The sequence below is a fragment of the Coffea arabica genome, chromosome 5c (genome assembly GCF_036785885.1).
Source record: "Coffea arabica cultivar ET-39 chromosome 5c, Coffea Arabica ET-39 HiFi, whole genome shotgun sequence".
NCBI lineage: Eukaryota > Viridiplantae > Streptophyta > Magnoliopsida > Gentianales > Rubiaceae > Coffea > Coffea arabica.
Window position 1 is genome coordinate 36,273,970 of NC_092319.1, and position 22,399 is coordinate 36,296,368.

Below are 22,399 nucleotides of genomic sequence, written 5' to 3' on the forward strand. Positions count from 1 at the left end.
AAAAACCTTATTTAATCACTTAAAAGCATTTTTCACCAATTATAGCCAAAATGATTCATATTCTTCCAATAATGTAACCAAAGTGACTAAACATAATATAAAATATCATATAATTATTACGTAAATTAGTCACTTATCATTTTCCAAGAAAAAATGTTGTAGCCTTGAAGAAGTGATTTTGTGTCTTTCCAAGAAGTAACTTAGTTAGGGTTTTTCTTCTACAAATACCTTGCATTAGGGATTGAAGATACATCCATGGGGACTTAGAAACTCTTAGAGAGACTTTGGAGAGTTTTGAGAGAGGTAGTGTAGAAGAAAAGAGCTTGTAAACTTAGTAGATTGAACCAAAAGTAAAGGAAAATTGAGGAACTTATTTCAACATCTTGAATAAGAATCTCTCATCCTTTGCTGTTTAAATTCTTATGTTCATTTATGTCTTGTTACATGAATTTATTGTGTTCATTTATGTCTTGTGTTTAAATAAGCTTAACTTTATGTATAGCTAAACTATTTTCTGCTAGAATGAAGATGAATTTGTTTAGAAGTAGTTTTGGTTGATTTTTGCTAGCTTGTGAATTTGTGAATTCATGAGTGTATGCTTACATTTGTAGTTGTTTGGTCACCAACTATGAATCGCTTAATCATTTGTTGAGTATTAAAGGTTGCCATATAAGTGTAGTTCAAGATTCATGAAACTTAAAACACATGTTCACGTTATGTAGGAGATGTATTTAGGCAGACCTACTAAAAACTACATTGATCTGCATGAGCTAAGATCATATCGGTGAAGGTCTAGTGCGAGTATGTTTGAGTAATCGTGAAAGTAATATTCAAACAAAATTGAAATATATATATATATATATATATATATATATATATATATATATATATCCTTAACCAATCATGAGTTAATGGCCTAAATCAATTGGATTATTTCTTAATCTTGAACAAAAAGGGATTTGTAGCTTCAGTAAGTCCTCGTACCAAGTTTTTCACTATCATTTTGATTGTTTTTATTAGTTTAATCGATAGTATTGTTTTTACTTGATTTCTTTGTTTTTTAGATATGAGCCTGTTTGGCAAGTAAGTTTTTGGGTATTTGTCTAAAATTTTACTGTTGAAGTTATGGAAAATTTTTTTGAAATATGTATATTTGTGAATATTTTGAAGTATATAGTTTAAAATTTTTAAGAAGTTTTTTGAAATTACTATTGTTAAAGTTATTAAAAAACTTGTAGCTGACAAATTTGGTCAAAAACTTGCTTGCCGAATAAGGCCATAGTAAGTTTAAAGACCATGGTAGTTACCCATACCGGTATCGAATCAATCCAATTATCATTGTACTCATTTGACGGGTAAACTTGTAGTAAAGTAGAGTATTTGGGCTTAAATATATAGGATAATTAGGATTTATAACTTGAAAACCTAGATCAAAGTCAACTTAACAAATGATAGATAAAGCAAACTAAAATTTTCAACTTCACTAGAGTTCCAATAACTAGACAGTTTACTTTTTACAAAAAGCAAGTTTACAGTTAAGTTTTAACAATTATGCATAAATTATATTACATAACCTATATTGACAACAATCATAAATATTCAAGTTGCAACCTTAGTTACCCCTCCCTTTGGAGCCCTAATATTCTTGTTTATGAGAGGACTTTTACTTCTTTTAAAAAATTTCGGATTTGAACCATGAGAAAAGACCATCTTAATAACCAGAAAATTCTACACAAACATTTAAAAAGAGTTTCTATATATTGCTATATTCAGCATATAGTATCGATAGGGGAACATGTGTTAAAAGATGCTGAGTCTCATCAACCTTTCATAACGAATACTGAATTTGTCCAAACCAGAAAATTTGCTTAAATTAGTGAAGAACTCTTTTTCTTTCTTTGTGTTTTTAGGCAAATATTTCCCTTAATAACCAGTACGTGCACGTGCACACACACGTGTGTGTGTGTGTGTGTTAATCACAGAAATTCGTCCTTAGGTGTAATCATTTTTACACTTTATTCTCGAATGATATTTTTTTTCCTCACTTTATCTCTTAAACTGCTAGTCACTTTATCTCTTAACACTTTATCCCTAAGAGTTAACTATAATAAATCCCTTTAACATATAGCTTGTTTTGACTTTATCCTCTAACATCATTTTTTTCGCAATTTGTTTGTTTGTTACTAAAATCATCAGCGAACTCCAATATTTGATAGCACCCAAGAAAATAATTTGTAAAAAAATTAATGTTCCATACATAATAATGAAAATATCATATTTTTATTGATATGGTCCTAGTTATATTCCACTCCATAATTACATTTTTTTTTGGATTGAGGTGAATATCTTGCTAATTTGACACAATAATGAAAAAATAAAAATTGTTAGTGAAAAATTAAAGTGTGAAATATTTTAAAAGTCTAAAAATGGTCAAGATATTGTCAACTTCTCTTTGGGAGTATGCATATGACTATGCTTTTCTTTTAATAGCTAAATATTTCTTTATAACGAAGTATACATTTTTTTGTTGGTAATACTAAAAAAAGAGAGAAATATAGTTGATTTGGGTTTCAAAGTTTATTGTTGTTCTTTTAATATACCATATTTAGATGATATTAAAATTTATTTTGATTGCTATGTTTTTCAAAAAAATTCTGTTGCATTATAACACATTTCCCAATCAACTTTATTTTTTCAACCATCTTTTTGTTTCACAAACATCAAATAGCAAAAAGTGCTATTATTCTAAAAGATTTTCCAAGTAATCTTCAATTCAAACAAACCCAATCTATAGACCTTTAACAATATTTTCATAGTTTAATTCTGCACTAATAATTTTTTTAACTTATCATGTGAAATTAACGGGATATTTTCCTCTATCAAAAAAACCTGTAATTATAGGGACAAAATTTATCAAAACCTACACCCATGAATATATAATAAATTTTATTATTATGTTGGGGATATTAATATTTTTATACATTATTTATCTTGAATAGTATGAAAAAAATTGGAGTTGACTAATGATTTTAGCGATAAATAGGCAAATTAAGAAAAAAATGATATTAGAGGTAAAGTGCAAAACGCATTATATCGTAAGGGAATTTATTGTAATTAACCCTTATCAATGTTTTTTTGACATTTCCATTATACAATGTTAGCATTGATTAATGGTTAGAGGCTAAAGTCAAAAACCAAAAATAATGTTAGGGGACAAAGTACAAAATTGGTTAAATCTTGGGGGGAGATTTTGTAATTAATCCTATATATATAGGCACATACACATACACACACAACACTAATCTTACACTAAATAAAAACCCTTTGAATGAAAACATGAGTTTCATCTAAAACCTGAAAATTAGCAAATATAAAAACCCATCAGCATTCATCGATATATTTTAAAAAGTGTTTCATCCGTAACTAACAATAATTGTCTAAAAATTCTTTAACATTGTTCCACGTTACTAACAATAATTGATTCCAGTAAACAGTTATTAAAAATCATTGAGTTTATAAGCCTCTTTCAATTTCAAAATATTCAACTTGTGCAAATCAGAAAATATCAAGATTTGACAATGGTTAAAAGAATTAATTGTCTAGGGAGATTCACTGTTTTCACAAGATATTTATATTGTTGGAATTTGGAAAGATCAATGATGTCTTTAGCTTTCGTGAAGGAGTCATCTCCGAAATCTTAATTTTAGAACATTCAAATATGACTACTGTTGGGGAAACCGGGTAATTTCCCACTCAAAAAAATTCAACTAGTGATTTAAACTGATTCGATAATTCCCAAGAAAGATTGTCAAACAATCTCCTAAGACAGAATTACCATTCCAAATAAATTCCCAGGACAGGCTGGAGGGGTCACAAGCGGTTCCACTTAAAACCCAATCTTCTAGACAGAATTTACATGCACGGTGTATTATCACAAATATACCCGTGTATATATAAATAATATGTACATACGAATAAGAATAAATACACCCAAATGAACCGTATAAAAACACTACAAATATACCCGACAAATATATTGATTACTGTACTACAATAGAAAAGAAACTACTAAGTAAATGCGAAATAAATAAAAGAGATAAGGAAAGAACGCACTCGAAAAATTGATAACGGAGTTCGGCCAATTTTGCCTAATTTCCATGTACCACTCAAGCGACCTGCTTTTATAAATTTTGGAAGAAGAAATATTACAAAAGAATTACAAAATCCTTTTGTTGTAATTCTTTTGTAAGTGTATTTGGTACATATTATTAGGAACCTTGAGAGTCCTTTTATAACTCTCAAGCAATCCTACAACTTCTAAAACAACTGATGTGGGATTAAATGTTTGCCAAAAAATGTCAACAATTTTGGCTTGGAAAAGTCATCAATTTCTGCCACCAAAATTTCTGCGACCAAAGTCAAAAAATCTCCACCTTGGCATAAATTCTAATCCCACCAAAAAATATAAATCTTCTCACAAAAATAACAAATGGTTCTTGCGGTGCTTCCAAATTTGTGCCCTCAAGCGCCAACTCAAATGTGCAGGATATTGACCAAGTTTAAACAATGTTCAAACTTGGATCTTGTAACCACCTTGGTCAGCATATCTGTAGGATTCTCCACAGTTCGAATCTTCTGAACAAAAATCTCCTCTTTTCGAGAATTTCCCACACAAAGTGATAGCGAACATCAATGTATTTCGTTCTTGCGTGCAAGATCTGGTTCTTTACTAAGTGAATAGCACTCTGATTGTCACAAAATACGTCAATGTGTTTTTGACCAGCTCCCAAGTCTTCAAGCAATCCTTGAAGCCAAATTGCCTCCTTTACAGCTTCTGTAATCGCCATATACTCTGCCTCCGTTGTAGACAAAGCCACCGTTGACTGCAAATAGACTTCCAACTAACTGGCGCCTTAGCAAATGTGAACAAGTAGCCAGTTGTAGAACGTCGCTTATCCAAGTCACCTGTATAGTCAGAATCACAATATCCAACTATACATTGACCAAGTGATTTATCCCGCTCGAATACTAATCCAACGTCTACAGTATCTTGGATATACTGTAGAATCCATTTCACAGCTTGCCAATGACCCTTGCCCGGATCATGCATAAACCTGCTTACCACACCAACTGCTTGTGAAATGTCGGGTCTAGTACACACCATTGTATACATCAAGCTACCAACTGCATTAGCATACGGGACTTTCGCCATGTATGCCCGCTCTTCATCCGTATTTGGAGATAATAGGTTGCTAAGTTTCAAATGAGGAGCAAGCGGAGTACTTACAGGTTTTGAATTTTCATTCATGCCAAAATATTGTAGTACCTTTTTCAAATGCTACTTCTATGTCAGACAAAACTTGCCTCTCATTCTATCTCTGCTTATCTCCATGTCGAGAATCTTCTTGGCTTCTCCCAAATCCTTCATTTTGAACTCTTTACTCAACTGAGCCTTCATTTTGTCAATTTCAACTTGGTTCTTTGACGCTATCAGCGTATCATCTACGTACAAGAGTAAGTAGATGTAGGAATCATCTCTTAACTTGCGCAAATACACACAATGATCATATTTGCTTCTTGTGTACTTTCGGCCCATCATGAACTGGTCAAATCGTTTGTACCATTGCCTCGGTGATTGCTTCAATCTGTACAATGATTTGCTCAGTTTACAAACCCAATTTTCTTTATCAGTAACTTTAAATCCATTTGGCTGAGACATATAGATTTCCTCCTCCAAGTCACCGTGAAGGAACGTGGTCTTCATATCAAGTTGAGCTAACTCCAAATTCAACTGCGCTACTAAGGCCAACAAAATTCTAATAGAGGAATGTTTAACAACTGGAGAAAATACCTCATTATAATCAACTCCCTCCTTCTAAGCGTAGCCTTTAGCCACCAATCTTGCCTTGTAGCGAACATCATTCTTGTCAATAAATCTTTTTTTCTTTGCAAATACCCATTTACATTCAATTTCCTTCTTGCCCTTCGGTAGTTGTGTCAGCTTCCACGTCTTGTTCTTCTGAAGAGATTGCATCTCTTCTTCCATAGCATCTTTCCATCTACTATTTTCTGTACTTCAAACTGCTTCAAAAAATGTGGATGGAACATCTTCAACAATTGGAAGTGCATAGGCCACCATATCAGCAAAACGAGCAGGTTTTTGAATTTCTCGTCTTGACCTATTGACGGCAATTGACTCTTGCTGCTGTTGAGGTTCTTGGGTTGAAACCTCTTCTTCATCTGACTCCTCATCTATCATGGGAGAGTCACTGACGGTGATTTTTGCTGGACTCACCATTATCTGCTTGAACTCTACCTGTTTCGACGTACACTCCACCTGTTGCGGAGTACTACTGGTCTCACCTAGTGTTACCTTATTCAACATGGCAGATTAATCAAAGGTAACATCCCTACTGATAATCGTCTTCTTTACTTTTAGACATCACAAACGGTATCCCTTAATTCCAGCATTAAAGCCCATAAAGAGAGGTTTCTTTGCACGTGGATCCAACTTTGATTCATCTACATGATAATATGCAGTAGAACCAAAAATACGCAAAGAATCATAATTTATTGCAGATTTTTCAGACCATACCTCTAATGGAGTCTTGCCACCTATTGCAGATGATGGCAAGCGATTGAGGAAATGTTGAGCGTATGTCACCGCCTTAACCCAAAATTTCTGCCTAATCTAGCATTAAACAACATACAACGTACTTTCTCCACTAGTGTCTTATTCATACGCTCTGATATCCCATTCTGCTGCAGTGTTCTTCTTACTGTGAAGTGCCGAACTATGCCACATTGTTGGCATATCTTCTGAAAAGGATCACTCTTGTATTCTCCACTATTATTTGTTAGAAGAATCTTGATCTTTCTTCCCGTCTGATTTTCAACCTGAGTTTTTCATTTAAGGAAAATCCCAAGCACTTCATTCTTCTTCTTCATAGTAAACACCAAACTCTTCTGAAAAAATCATTAATAAAAGTGACAAAATAGTACCTGCCTCCAAGGGATGAAGTCTTGGCAGGTTCCCATACGTCTGAATGCACATAATCCAAAATACCCTTGATATTATGGATGGGTGGGCCAAATTTTATTCTTCTCTATTTTTCCAGAATACAATGCTCACAAAATTCTAATTTGCAAGTTTTCGTACCTTTCAATAATCCTTACTTGGCAAGATTTTGTAAGAATTTTTTACCAGCATGTCCCAATCGCATGTGCCACAACTTTGTTGCCTCTGCATCCTTCTTGTTATTGGAAGATGTTGCTGCTGCTGCTGTCCCAACAACTGTACTGCCTTGATAGTAATACAGATTATTCTTTCTCACGCCTTTCAACATCGCAAGTGCTCCCGAAATTGCTTTAAGAATTCCATTTTGCATCTTCACTTTCAGGCTTTTTGACTCCAAGAGTCCTAAAAAGATGAGATTCTTCTTCAAATTCGGTACGTACCGAACATCCTTCAAGATTCTGGTGGATCTATTATGATTACGCAGTTTGATTGAATCTATCCCAACTGTTTTACATGGTTGTTGTTTCCCATATAAACAACTCCACCATCAGGCTCTTCAAGTTCGAAGAACCACTCTCACATAGGAGACGTATGATAGGTGCAACCTGAATCCAAGATCCATTCATCTGGATAAGATGTTGAAGGTGATGCAGCTAAAGAGAAATCCGATTCCGTATCACTTTTGCACTCTGTAACATACATTTGCGTCTTACGGAGCTTTCCCTTTCTTCTTCAACTTTGGACAATCTTTCTTCCAGTGCCCTTTTTCATGACAGAAAGCACACTCATCTTTGGAAACTCTACTTTTCGATTTGGACCTTCCTCTTCTCCCATTTGATTGGCTTTGTTAACGAACTCTTGCCACTAACGCTTCATCTGTTGCAACTATTTTATTTTTCATTTTATCCTACTTTCTCAATTCATGACTATACAAAGCAAAACATACAACATCTAAAGATACATTTTCCTTCCCATGAAGTAACATAGTTTTCAAATGTTCAAATTCATCAGGAAGGGATGACAACAAAATCAAAGCCAAATCTTCATCTTCAAATTTAACATCTAAATTTAACAGGTCTGCTACTAACTGATTAAACATAGTGATGTGTTCATTCATAGTAGTACCTGGTTGGTAATTGAATCGAAACAATCTTTTCTTCATTAGGAGTTTATTCTGACAACTCTTCTTCAGAAATTTCTCCTCCAATGCCCTCCACAATTTCCATGCAGAAGTCTCGTTCTTGAAAGCATACTTTTGCTTTCTGGACAAACACGATCGAATAGTTCTGCATGCCAACCAATTTATGGTACTCCACTCCCTCTCTTCTATATCATCTGATTTCTTTTTTTCAATGGCAATGTCAAGACCCTGTTGGAAAAAAGAGTCTATGACCTCGCCTTGCCACATGCCGAAATGGCCAGTACGATCAAATATCTCCACCGCCAACTTCGAACTTGACATTGGAATCCTCGACCATGTGGATAGGGAAACCGATGCCCAGATGTAACTCTTGACGTGGAATCGTTTGATGCCATTACAAACTCAAATAATAGTATTCAATATAAAAATTAAAAACATGCCAAAGGACGAACCTTCGGCTCTGATACCACTTGTTAGGGAAATCGGGTAATTTTCCACTCAAAAAAATTCAACTAGTGATTTAAACCGATTTAGTAATTTCCAAGAAAGATTATCAAACAATCTCCTAAGACAGAATTATCATTCCAAATAAATTCTCAGGACAGGCTGGAGGGGTCACAAGCGATCCCACTTAAAACCTAGTCTTCTAGACAGAATTTACGTGCACGGTGTATTATCACAAATATACCCGTGTATACATAAATAATACGTACACACGAATAAGAATAAATACACCCAAATGAACCATATAAAAAAGCTACAAATATACCCGACAAATATATTGAATACTATACTACAATAGAAAAGAAACTACTAAATAAATAAAAGAGATAAGGAAAGAACGCATCCGAAAAATTGATAACAGAGTTCGGCCAATTTTGCCTAATCTCTAAGCACCGCTCAAGCGACCCGCTCTTATAAATTTTGGAAGAAAAAAGAATTACAAAAGAATCACAAAATCCTTTTGGTGTAATTCTTTTGTAAGTGTATTTGGTAAATATTATTAGGAACCTTGAGAGTCCTTTTATAACTCTCAAGCAATCCTACAACTTCCAAAACAACCGATGTGGGATTAAATGTTTGCCAAAAAAATGTCAACAATTTTGGTTTGGAAAAGTCATCAATTTCTGCCACCAAAGTCAACAACTACAAGGTTACCAGAGAGACTAAAACTTCCAGAATGGACTAGATTTACATAATCGGATGCTAATCATACAAGAATGGGCTTTCCACTACTATATACATCAAGAGGCTAAAACTTTGATGAGAAACTGTTCCAAGATTTTGAATTGAAACAGTCAACCTTGAAAAAATTTCTACCTTCGGTATAAATTGAACCAGAAGAATTACTTTATAAGTAGTAAAAGCCCTTTGGGAAAGCATATGGCATCTTAATCCAAGCTTTATACACCAAATTATGACGGATTCAATGCAACTATGCTATGCAGACTTTTCTATGCAAGATTATGAGTTTTTCTTATTTCCAAGTCATGGTTCTGCTGTTGTAGAATACAAAAACCATGAAACTTCATCATAAACGGCTCTGTATCATATAACTTCTAGGTTTAATAGGTTCTCCAATTTTCTAGAGTATACATGGGTTAGGATCACGATCTTGAAACTGCTAAAACATGAATATGTCAAACCTTCAGCCATGAATTCTTCTTGTTTTTCATCATTGAATTTTCAGGATCATACGGTTTAGAACATGATCATAAGTTATCATAGGATACTCTGAAAGATTTTAATGTAAAACAATAACAATTTGTAAGTAACATGAAATAGAAGTAGCGGTTTTACCCTACACAAAGAATTCCTTCTCTTTCTTCTCCGCCCTCCAATCCTCTCTCTGTCATCCACAATTACTAAGGAATATATCAGGGCCTACTAGCTAGTAGTGATAAAGGGTTTTTTAGGATCCTTCAATACTTAACACTTTTGTACTTATTTAATCTTTGTGGAATTAGGTTGGACAGCACTTAAAATTCCTTGCTGAAGTTCCAATGCGGAGCAAGAAAATACTTGTTCCTTTTCATTCTTGAAAAACCCTTTTCCTCTAAGTCCTTTTTTTTTTCCCAAAAATCTGTTCTTCTTTTCCCTTTCTGGACAATCATAAATGTTAATAATAACTAAAACAATAAAAATTATTCACATTTGATAATTGCAGCATTTATGAAACTAAAACACTAATAGGTCGTAGAATAATTACTAAACAGAATAAATATCTAAACTAGTAGATACAAGCATCTTATGAACAACACAAATATGTACTCCAAAATATACATATGTTGTAAGATTGGGTGATTTTGACAACAAAAATACTGAATTAGATATAAAATCACGAACAAAAAACAATATAAACAGAACACCAATCTTGAAAAGTTAATTTTAACATAAATGAGATGCCGACAAGCACATGGAGTATGAAATTGATAATATAAATTGGACAGGTATTTCTTTCGTTGGAGGGCCCTTTGATTTAATGCTTGTCTCGTGATATTCCCACTTTAGCCAAAGAAAAAGAAAAGTCTATGAAATGTAAACAAGTTGGACAGAATGGTGAACACACTAATATATATTGCAAATGGTATTTTCGACAACGAAAATTATTTGGAAGTTTCAATCCAATAACGCAAATGCGACAGACTTTACATGATTTGACTAGGTTAAATTAAACCCAACCCCCCCCCCCTCCCACACAACAAAAATAATCTTTCATATTGCAACATGATCCCTTTAGGATTTCAAAATATTTATGTAACCTCCTGTGGTTTCATGTAATATGAAAAATGGACAGGAAGCACCAATAGTTACACTGATTAAACCATACATAAAAACGTGTGTGATAAAATCAAAATATCTATTTAAATTCCCTACGATTTGCATGAATATTCAATTTAGCCCTCAATAGTTTTTGCTTTTATCCACATTATTCTCGTATGATTTTATGTACGGTGGTTAAAGTGTTGATTGATTTAGTATGCATAAATAAGGACACTACTAGTAACTAAAAATATTATGGGATTTATTTTCTTTCCAATTTTCACTTTACATGAAATCACATGAGATTTATGTGGGTATTTAGCAATATTAGGTCGTTTATGTGACAACAAGTGAATCCACGGGGGATTATGTATAATCTATCCTTTTAACTGTATCTAGAGAACTCTTTCTCAGACCAGTATGAACTCTGAACTACTAGGTAGGGATTCAGTCTGGGTCCACTTTATTCTTCTCAGCATTAGTCAAATTCCAATTATCCTCCACCAGTGACGTTGTTCGATACCTTTAGCATCTACTGACTATAGAATCTTGGTTACAGGCCAGTCAGCTGATGGTTCACGACCAGGCGACTTGGTTGTAAGACTTGCCAAGGTCAAGTTTTCCCAGGCCATAAGTTTTCCTGGCTTATACAACTTTCATGATCCCTCAAACAATACTTAATTTGGCTCCTAATCTACCAATCTAGTTTGTAGGTTGTTAGCCTTTTACTCTTTTGATGCCTTCCTTTGAAATGATCTCCAGATATTTGTTGTTCCACTTCAAATATTACATGCTTTGTTTGCTTAGCTTCCATACCATTGAATATTGTTGTTCCACTTCCAACGACACAGACCCCTGGAACTATCTTGACTCTTACTGTGGAAATATTACATACAATCCTAACAGTCCTTCCGGCAGCATTTACAGAGCCAATCTGAATTTCTTGCTTTACAATCTGTCTTCGCATGCATCTCGGACAGACAACAATGGCTTCTATAATTTCAGTACTGGCGATGACCCTTCAAACAAGGTCTATGGCCTCTTTCTCTGTCGAGGTGATGTCCACACTGATGTTTGCAAAGAATGCGTCGCAGATGCCCACACACGACTACTTCATGAGTGCCCAAATCAAACAGCTGCTATTGTTTGGTATGACGAGTGCTTGGTACGTTTTTCTGACCAGACGATCTTCTCCAAGGCTGATTTGGGAGAGAATGTGACTAGGCGCAATCCATTCGATGTCCCTGGACCTGACTGGGACAAATTCAAAATGGTATTGATCAATTTGTTGCATAACGCTGCGGATGAGGCTGCAAATCATACCATGGGCAAAAAGTTTGCTGTCCAAGAAGGCAATTATTCCACTGATCAAAAGAGATTGTATACCCTTACGCAGTGCACACCAGATCTATCCCCTTATGACTGCAAAAGTTGCCTCAGAGAGGCTATAATGGATGTACCCGCGTGCTGTTCCAAGAAGCAGGGAGGGAGAGTACTTTATCCAAGCTGTAATCTGAGGTATGAGGTCTCCAGCTTCTATGATAATGTATCCTCTGCCTCGCCAAACTCTCCTGGCGGTCCTCCTCCTAATTCCACTGAAGGTAAGTTCTGCAGCCTTGCTATGGCCGTCTCTTCTTGGAATTGGTGTTGAATACAATCTTAATTCTTACAATTTCTTGTTTGTAGTAAATTCTAGGTCGAAAATGAAAAGCACTAAATTTACATCCTTCATTTTAAATTCATACCTTTGTTATTGGAATTAATATTATTGAAGTTAGTAGAATATGTAAATATAGGATGAAGGGTGTGAATTCACTTTCAAACGAAAGGAGACCACCACGTAACTTAATGAATTTTCTAAGTCAAATTTTAGTTGAATACGTAACAGTAAGATTTCCGCATCAGCACATCTTACTGATCACATGCATCATCATTTGTAATTTATGGAAGATTTTAAGTGGTCATACTTCTTAGGACAGTAAATTTAGTCTTTTTGCAAGCATTAGCACTGTAATAACTATTGAATATATGTTGAAGTAGAATTGTTATGGTCATTACGGAATCCCTTTAACTGTGATGGCCTGACGTGCATTACGTTTTTATTTAGTTATCTATCCATTTATCTATTATATGGTTTTTAAAAATCATATACTTATGTTATAATTTTATTTTGATTGGTTGATCAGCATACATGAATATTAAGTGCATTTGAGAAAGTTTTTGCATTCAATTTGCTAGAAACATTTACATAGTGTAAAAGGGCTCAAGTTCATGGAAAATTTTGCAATGATTAATCAAATGGAAAAAGTTTGGTATTTTTAATTTAACTTTTGTGTGTAACTAAAATAGTACATGAGTTATATTATGGGCGGTATTGATTGCAAAATTACGTAAAAAAAATGAAATTTCTATGGCATAATGCAAAGAAGAATCCATTTTAGTTTTTCCAATTTTAGACAAAGACATTCAAGAAGATCGAGGATGTATTGTACGCATGTAAAAGATTTTCCGTTATAGTGCAATATAATTTGTTTGCTAGTTTAAAATCTGATATTAAATAAGTAAATTAATGGTACTTCTTCGTGGTTTAATGTTTTGCCTCTTAACCTCTTGTGGTTTCAAAATCGCAATTTTACCTTAGTTGTGCTTTGGTAACGAGGAGGTTGGCTCATGAACTAAAATATTAGGGATATATATGTAAAATATTAGGGATATATATGTAATTTTACTATTAAAATAAAAAATAATATATATATATAATTGAGTTGGCTCATGAACTATCGAGTTGAATAGCTTTGAACTCGAGTTCGAATTCGAATTCGACTTGATTAGGTTGAGCATGCCTCAAGTTTGATGTTGATCAAGCTCGAGTTATCATGAGCAACACATCGAGCTCAAGTCGAGCTTTGAATTGAGTTGCTCGTAAGCGGTTCAATTCATTTACAACCCTACCAATGACTCAACCATCCGGCCGAAAGGATTTCCAATTTGATTGAAGAATGAGTTGGTCCGATCAAACCTGTTTGACATGGTGGTTCAATCAGAGCCCGTTCGGTTTTCCAGTTGATTGGGTTCTTTTTTTTAATACAATTGTGAATCATTGTTTTTGAAATAAAGTGTAATATAATTTTTACTAGATTTGTATGTTGGATTTCCACTTAAATGTGTAAAAACTTTTACTACTTGCTTAGTTTTTACTTGATAATTAAATGTTTTATTAAATAAACTTGTTTACTTTTTTGTTAGAAAATTAATTCTTTTAACTTTCAAACTTACAATATTTGAGTTGTTAAAAATTATTTTATTTTTTGAAAGATAAAATAATAAAAATGATGCTATACCTTTGAAAATAAGTGATACAATTTTGTTCTATATTTGAATGTGTTATTTATTTATGTACAAGTACAGTAAAATGAAATCAAATCTTCTATTAGTATTTGTATGTTCACTGTATATCTTTCAAAGTATAATAATTAGTATCTAAAAGTACTTTATTGCTATTTTATATTTGTAAATATTAATTTGCATATCTAAAAGTACTTTACATGAAGAATATTAGTCCCTCTGTTGGATTTCTTGTCCAATCGAGTTTAATAACTATGCATATTGCCATGTATTCTTCATGTAGGGTCATAAAAAATCAAAATGGAATAACTAAAAACAAATACATGACAAAAGAACAAAAAACACAGCAGAGGAAACACATCGTTGGATGATTTCCCACCTCAGATTCGTGGTCTTCTGAAAGCGAAGGAAACTTATGCTATCCAATTTCACAGGACCACAGATGCGTGGTGCGAAATCATCCAACGAATAAGAAATAAGGATTTGCACTTCTACACAAGGCTACAAGTGCATAGGCTAAAGAATTTTTGGTGATTTGTCTCTCTTCTTAATTTGGTAAATAATTTTCTTCAACCTTTGTTCTTCTACAGCAATTCTTTGGCACAAAATTTTTTTACATTTGTTTCACAATGGATTTTCTGTTTTACTTTTTATTTCATCCCCTATAGTTATTGAACTTGACGTGACCCTAGCAGTTCAAACAATCGGCCCAATGAAATAGGCTACAAACAAGTTGAATCGAGTCGACTTTGATTTAATCGATCCAAACTCGACTTAGTTTTATCAAGCTCAAATTCGAGCTTGAATTCGACGAGCTCTCAATGTAACAATTCGAGCTCGAGCTTGACTCAAATTCGAATCGAGTTTGAACTCAAACTCGAGCTTAAAAAAATAATTATTTTATTTTTTAAAAAGGGAATAAAATAATAATTTTCTTAACAAATAATAAAATATTAGAAATATATATGTAATTTTACTATTAAAATAAAAAATAATATATATATATATATAATTAAGTCGGCTTATGAACTATGAGTTGAATATCTTTGAACTTGAGTTCGAATTCGAGTTCGATTTGATCAAGTTAAGCTCGACTCGAGTTTGATGTTGATCAAGCTCAAGTTGTCGCGAGCAACACATCGAGCTCAAGTCAAGCTTTGGATTTGGTTGCTCGTAAACGGTTCGATTCGTTTGCAACCTGCCAATGACTCGACCATCCGGCCGAAAGGATTTCCAGTTTGATTGGAGAATGAATTGGTCCGATCAAACCTGTTTGACATGGTGGTTCAATCGGAGCCCGTCCGGTTTTCCAGTTGACTGGGTTCTTTTTTCTAATACAATTGTGGATCATTGTTTTTGAAATAAAGTGTAATATACTTTTGACTAGATTTGTATGTTGGATTTTCATTTAAATGTGTATAAAATTTTACTACTTGCTTAGTTTTTACTTGATAATTAAATGTTTTATTACATAAACTTGTTTACTTTTTTGTTATACAATTAATTCTTTTAACTTTCAAACTTACAATATTTGAGTTGTTAAAAATTATTTTATTTTTGAAAGATAAAATAATAAAAATGATGCTATATCTTTGAAAATAAGTGATACAATTTTGTTCTAAATTTGAATGTGTTATTTATTTATGTGCAAGTACAGTAAAATGAAATTGAATCTTCTATTAATATTTGTATGTTCATTATATATCTTTCAAAGTATAATAATTAGTATTTAAAAACACTTTATTACTATTTTATATTTGTAAATATTAATTTAGTACCCACTAGTTCAACCAATGACTGATTGGTTAAACTAGTCGCCCATTGCCCTGGTCCCTCTGCTGGATTTCTTGTCCGATCGAGTTTAATAACTATGCATATTGCCATGTATTCTTCATGTAGGGTCATAAAAAATCAAAATGGAATAATGAAAACAAATACATGACAAAAGAACAAAAAACACAGCAGAGGAAACACTTCGTTGGATGATTTCCCATCTCAGATCCGTGGTCTTCTGAAAGCGAAGAAAACTTATGCTATCCCATTTCACAGGACCACAGATGCGTGGTGCGAAATCATCCAGCGAATAAGATATAAGGATTTGCACTTCTACACAAGGCTACAAGTGCATAGGCTAAAGAATTTTTGGTGATTTGTCTCTCTTCTTAATTTTGTAATTAATTTTCTTCAACCTTTTTTCTTCTATAGCAATTCTTTGGCCTAAAAAAGCAATCTCATTTGTGTGGTTTTATTTCCAAAATATTTGGCATTGTTGTCATTTCTTAATAATCACTGGGTTTGGACAGCCTCGCATACAATGGGTAGTCGTAATTTGGTCCAAACACAGTTAAGCTTGTAGATGTTCAAACCTCAGGGGAGTTTCTTGATATTAATCCATAATATTGCAAATTGATGATGAAAATCTCTCTTCATTTACCATCAACATGAAGCATGTGAGACCAAATGGTAGTGAAAAACTTTTAAAGAATATTGAAAAAAAAAATATTCTTTCAAATAATGTGTTTTTGCATAGCTTTTTGGGTTAGGCTCTTCTCCATTAATTGGAGAAAATTTTTTCTCCATTACACCTAAGTAAACATGGTTATAATACTATGTTTGAAATAAAAGGTCATCCAAATTATATTTTTGGTGTTGTTTAAAGTATATTAAAAAATTCAAATTAAATTGATTAAATTTTACTATTGGATCAAACTTTACATTTTTTAAATATAATTTTGACCCATATTGCACCGTCAAAGTGTTTTGTACAAATTGAATGACAAAAAATTCATAAATGAGAATGAATTTTAAGTATGTTGATCTACTTGTGGAAGTAAAATTATTGACATAAATAGATTGTTATGAAAAATTTAGGCACATAAATGGTGAGAAAGTAATAGAGAGGATCTCAACTCTAGCTTTTTGTCTATGTAAGGCTGTCTCAGAGTGACTCTACCTCGAAGTTTAATAAACTTGATCTCCTATGATCAACTGGCTTTCGAAGCTAAATTAAACTAACTTTCATCCAGGCAAAGGGCGAAGCCCCCCACGAGCAGCTTTTCGAATTGCTGTCCCATTAATTGGGGTTGCTGTTGTGCTATTTATCATGGCTTTAGTTTTCCTGAAAAGAAGATTGCGGAAGAGTTATGTTGCAATGGCACTGGAAACCAGTGGTAAAGTTGATTGATTAATATTACAAACACCTCAGATCTGTTTGAACAAATAAATTAAGTGTATTTGCTTATTTCTGGCGTAGATGGAGTTGCTGATATCTTCACTGCCGAATCTTTACAGTATAGCTTAACTGAAATTCAAATTGCCACAAATAACTTCTCTGTGGATAACAAAATTGGCGAAGGTGGATTTGGTCGTGTATACAAGGTCTTTGCATGAAATATTTTGCTTTTGTGAATTTGAATATCTACACATTTAATATTTCAATTAAATTCTAGCATGCATGTTTACTCAGGGTGTACTTGGTGATGGACAAGAAGTAGCTGTTAAAAGGCTGTCAAGGAGCTCAGTGCAAGGTGCAGAAGAATTTAAAAATGAAATTGTAGTAGTTGCAAAGCTTCAACACAGAAATCTAGTTCGGCTATTGGGATTTTGCCTGGAAGGAGAAGAAAAGATACTCATCTATGAATTTGTTGCCAACAAAAGCCTTGACTACTTTCTCTTTGGTGGGTTCAATCTGGACATACTTATAGTAATTTTTTGTTGTTCCATGTGATCTTGTTCTATTTTACTTGACTTGCCATTTTATGGAAATGACGGACAAATTGCCTCTAGACAAATGTTTAATTGGTGTGAATTCCCTTAAACCACAGACGCACTCAAACTTTAGTTCTTAAACTTTAATTTTGGATACTTCACCTCCTAATGCTTCACATTTGTCACACATCATCACAATCACTCACTCAACTGTCAAAACTAATGGGATAATGGCAAGTAATGATCAAAGTGGGATGATTTCATTAATAATTATACTGAAGTGGGACAATTTAAAACCTTTAGGGTGAAGTGTCCACAATAAAAATTTAAGAACTAAACTGAGAGTGCATTTATATTTAATTTACCTATTTGATTATGCTTTCTGGAGTTATTGATTTAATAATTCTCAATGCTAGCACAATATATTGTGTTTAAATTTGTGTAGATCCAGAAAATAAACGATCATTGAACTGGTCAAGACGTTACAATATCATTGGAGGTATAGCAAAAGGACTTCTTTACCTGCATGAGGATTCTCGTCTAAGAATTGTTCATCGCGATCTCAAAGTAAGTAATATATTATTGGATGGAAATATGAGTCCAAAGATAGCAGATTTTGGCATGGCAAAGATTTGTGGAGTTGATCAATATGAAGGAAACACAAATAGAATTGCAGGGACAGTGTAAGTTTTGCTCCCATACTATCTTTTCTCACATAATATCACTTTGAATCTTTCATGGAAAATTATGTACACCTCCATTTGATTGCATCATTCGGATTATCTTTGGACTGATTATAACAATGGTTGTGGCTTGTAGTGGTTATATGGCTCCTGAATACACAAGGTGGGGTCAGTTCTCACTAAAGTCAGACGTGTTTAGTTTTGGGGTTGTAATTTTGGAAATTGTCACGGGCAAGAAGAGCAGTGACTTCCATCAATCTAGAGATTCCGAAGACCTTCTAAGCTATGTAAGTACAAATTGCAAAACCTTTGCTATAGTTGTTACTTTTTTTTTTTTTTTGCTTTTGCAGAACTGGGGAGGAGGATTTGATATTGGTACTCCTAATTTTCAACCTTTTATCTTTTCTTTTTTTTCATTATTAAATTCACGTAAACTTGCAATACCATTTTTTTTGTGAACCAGACCAAAATGGCACGATAATTTATGAACTACCTGCCCTAAATAAATACGTATTTCTGTTTATGTGCTTCTTATGGAAATTTTTAGATGTCGGATGCAAGACTTGTCATAATTGCTATTCGTTCTCTCGTTTTGTACGTTGTCACACACTCAAAGTAGAGTACTTGTAAATTTCAGTAAAGACCATTGTACTTCTTTCTCAGGTTATACTTAACTACAATGATGGGAAAAAAGGTTGCGATTCGAAATCTTTTATGAATAAATCTCATATATCAGACAGCGTATACATTATCATCTTTATATTCATGATATGTGTGTAAAAGTTAAATTTAAAATTCAAATTTTGCATAGTTGTTGTTCATCAAACACTGACAACAGTGTATACACTGTCAGTGTAGGAAAGATCAATCCATCTTTTTATATGATTAAACTTGAAATAGAGAGTATTGACAATTGCCTATTGTGAATATTGACATTTACCTGTATATCTATTTAAGCTAATTGAAGTTTTTAAGAATGTACACCTTATGAGTGGGATTATTTCGAAAAGGCTTGGAACCATTGGAGACGCGGCCAAACTTTAGCTCTTTTGGATTCAAGCATTGGGGATTCTTATGCCAGAAATGAAGTCATTCAATGCATCCAAGTTGGCTTACTATGTGTTGAAGAAGATGCCAGTAAAAGACCCACAATGGCTTCAGTGGTCTGCATGCTCAATCCTGGTTCTGTTTCCCTACCAACTCCACATCGTCCGGCAGTTTTCCGGAGCAATGGATCGGAGAGCAGGGTAGACGAGCTGAAAGTTGATCAATCCAACACTCAAAGAATTTCAGCTTCAAGCTCTGTCAATGATGCATCAATTACTGAACCATATCCCAGATGAAGGAAGAAATAGGCCAATTATGGAAGAAAATATCTAGTTCATCATCAGCATTATGTTGTAGATTTTGAAGCATGATTCATTTACCAGGAAGGTATCTAAATTTGCCCACTATTGTTGGAAATTAGGGGATCGTTTCAATGTTTGCTGCTTCACACTAATTGACTTCTTCCACCTTAGGGGTACAAGGATGTGCTTGGAAGAAAATGCAAGTTGTTGTCGCTCTTTAGATATTTTTTAAAAATAGAAGAGCAATTTTATTTATGAACATTAATCCCCAGCTGATCGAACAAACAGTATGTCTTGAACTTTTACCATTTGTACATAGCAAAGTTGGCTTCCAAACTGAGTCTATCAATTATGTCATTGTACCAACGAATTATGAAGGATAGCCCGGGTTTACAATGTATACGTTTGGTAACAAAACCAATATAAAGGCTCTCTTGATTCACAATTCTTGGAGTGTGCTATTAGTTAAAAGGAGTTTAAATTATGTCAGATTCATCCTGATTTGGAACTTTTTCAGCATTCAATGATTTATTATCACCTAAGCTTTCTTAAGTATAGTATTGTAATAACATTGTACTTGCATTCATACAATCTTCGTATTTGTTATTCCTTTTTTTTTTGTTTAAAGTATTTACCCAATTTTGTCATTTAATTTTCTCTTTTCTTTATTCTTTTCTTTATTGCACTTACCTTTTTCTATTCTTCTTTTTAATGTAACTTAGCCTATCTTTTTCCCTTTTCTTTAAGCAAAGAAAAAACCATTCATATAATTGTGTAAATTATAACCACCAAATGTTGTATAAACAACTATTAATTGAATCAAGTAAACACATAGCAAGAAGGGTTAATTCCATTTTGGCCCTAAAATTTAAGTAACAACAAGTTTCAGTTAAGTCCTTCAAATTGATAAAAAATCTCAGTTGGGCTCCAAACAAGAAACTTTGTTCACATTCCATTCAAGAAAATTTGGCTCAAATTTTTCATCAGCTTTAATTTCATTCAGTATCAAATGTCTAGTTGAGTATTTCTACCATTACTTCATGAAGTCCATAGCTCACGAAGTCAAAAGTAATCTGTCACAAGCTGAGGGCATATTTATATCATTTAATCATGATTTTTCCACATGTATTTGACAACGACAAAAATATGGCTATCCCAACTATCAATGATTACGCAAAAAAAGAAAAAGGATAGTTGATGCATTTATACAATCTTCACATTTAGCATATGAACTTTTTCAAGTGAATAACTACATCTGTGAATTATTCTGCTACATAAATCATCACAAATAACCTAGAAATCTTGAGAATTTAAAGGTACATAAAATTCTATGAAATCCCCGAATGCATAGATGAAATTTAGAGTATGGAAATTGATATTAAAAAATACAAAATTATCAACCCAAAATTATACAAGTGAATATCTTCGCAAGTGTATGAGAGATAATGGCAGATCATCAAAATATTTCTTATTCTTCATCTTGGATTTTTCTTTCCTTCATTTCATTCTTTCTTTCTCTGGGTAAGGAAAAGCCAGGGAATTGTGATCTGTGATGTTGTGATTGACAGGAAAAACTATTGGCACTTTAAGGAGGACTCTATATTTCATCATTTTTTTAAAAACTTTTTAACTCAAATTGGTGTCCAGATATCATAGGTGATGGTGTATTAGTGTAACAGTAGAACACTTAAAAGGAAGTTTAGGTCGCAATACATAATTGGGTGCCTAAAAAGTCTCAAATCATGATGATCCTAATGTGCACCCTTAGTTAAGATATGTAAATGTTTTATCCATATCAAATTAGACATCATCTAATAAAATTAGATTAGATTAGTCACTGATTTAAATGTTGTCTTATCTTTTGGGTTTATATTTTGTGCCCTTAAAGCACCATAAGGAGTGGGTCTCTTTTTTTTTCAAAAGGGTAATTTGTTTGCTAATGTGCTGTATTTCAGGGTGGTAATTTTAAAGGTTTAATGGTGGGCCAATTTCCTTTTTCTATATGCTTATTTGGTGCTTTAAGCATCAAATAAAAAAGTCTTAATGTAATACTCTCAGATCTTAATGAGGCAATAACATACTTCTCAGATCTTTTCACGGGTTCTTTGGAATCTTCTTCTGATATGCTGAATCTACTTCCGCTCATTATCTCGGAAGACGACAATGACAAATTGGAGGAATTTCCTTCAACTGAGGAGGTCTATCGAGTTGTGAGGTCAATGGATGGAGATAGTGCTGCGGGTCCAGATAGATTCACTGGAAAATTCTTTACATTTGCATGGGAAGTGGTTGCCCAAGATGTCTACAATGCAATACTCAGTTTCTTTTGTGGGGCAGAGTTACCTCGATTCATCACCTCTACCTCTATTGTGCTAATTCCCAAAATGTCAAA

At 33.4% G+C, this 22,399-nt stretch overlaps 1 protein-coding gene across 1 annotated transcript; it reads left to right on the forward strand.

The window, feature by feature from the left end:
- The first annotated feature begins 11,371 nt into the window (after nucleotides 1-11,371).
- Nucleotides 11,372-20,452, forward strand: LOC113689010 (cysteine-rich receptor-like protein kinase 10). The gene is made up of 7 exons (XM_027206838.2): nucleotides 11,372-12,523; nucleotides 17,294-17,437; nucleotides 17,521-17,645; nucleotides 17,734-17,944; nucleotides 18,421-18,658; nucleotides 18,795-18,945; nucleotides 19,669-20,452. Exons 1-7 carry the CDS (start codon nucleotides 11,659-11,661, stop codon nucleotides 19,999-20,001), a joined length of 2,067 nt encoding a protein of 688 aa, XP_027062639.2. The 5' UTR covers nucleotides 11,372-11,658; the 3' UTR covers nucleotides 20,002-20,452.
- The last annotated feature ends 1,947 nt before the right edge of the window (nucleotides 20,453-22,399 follow it).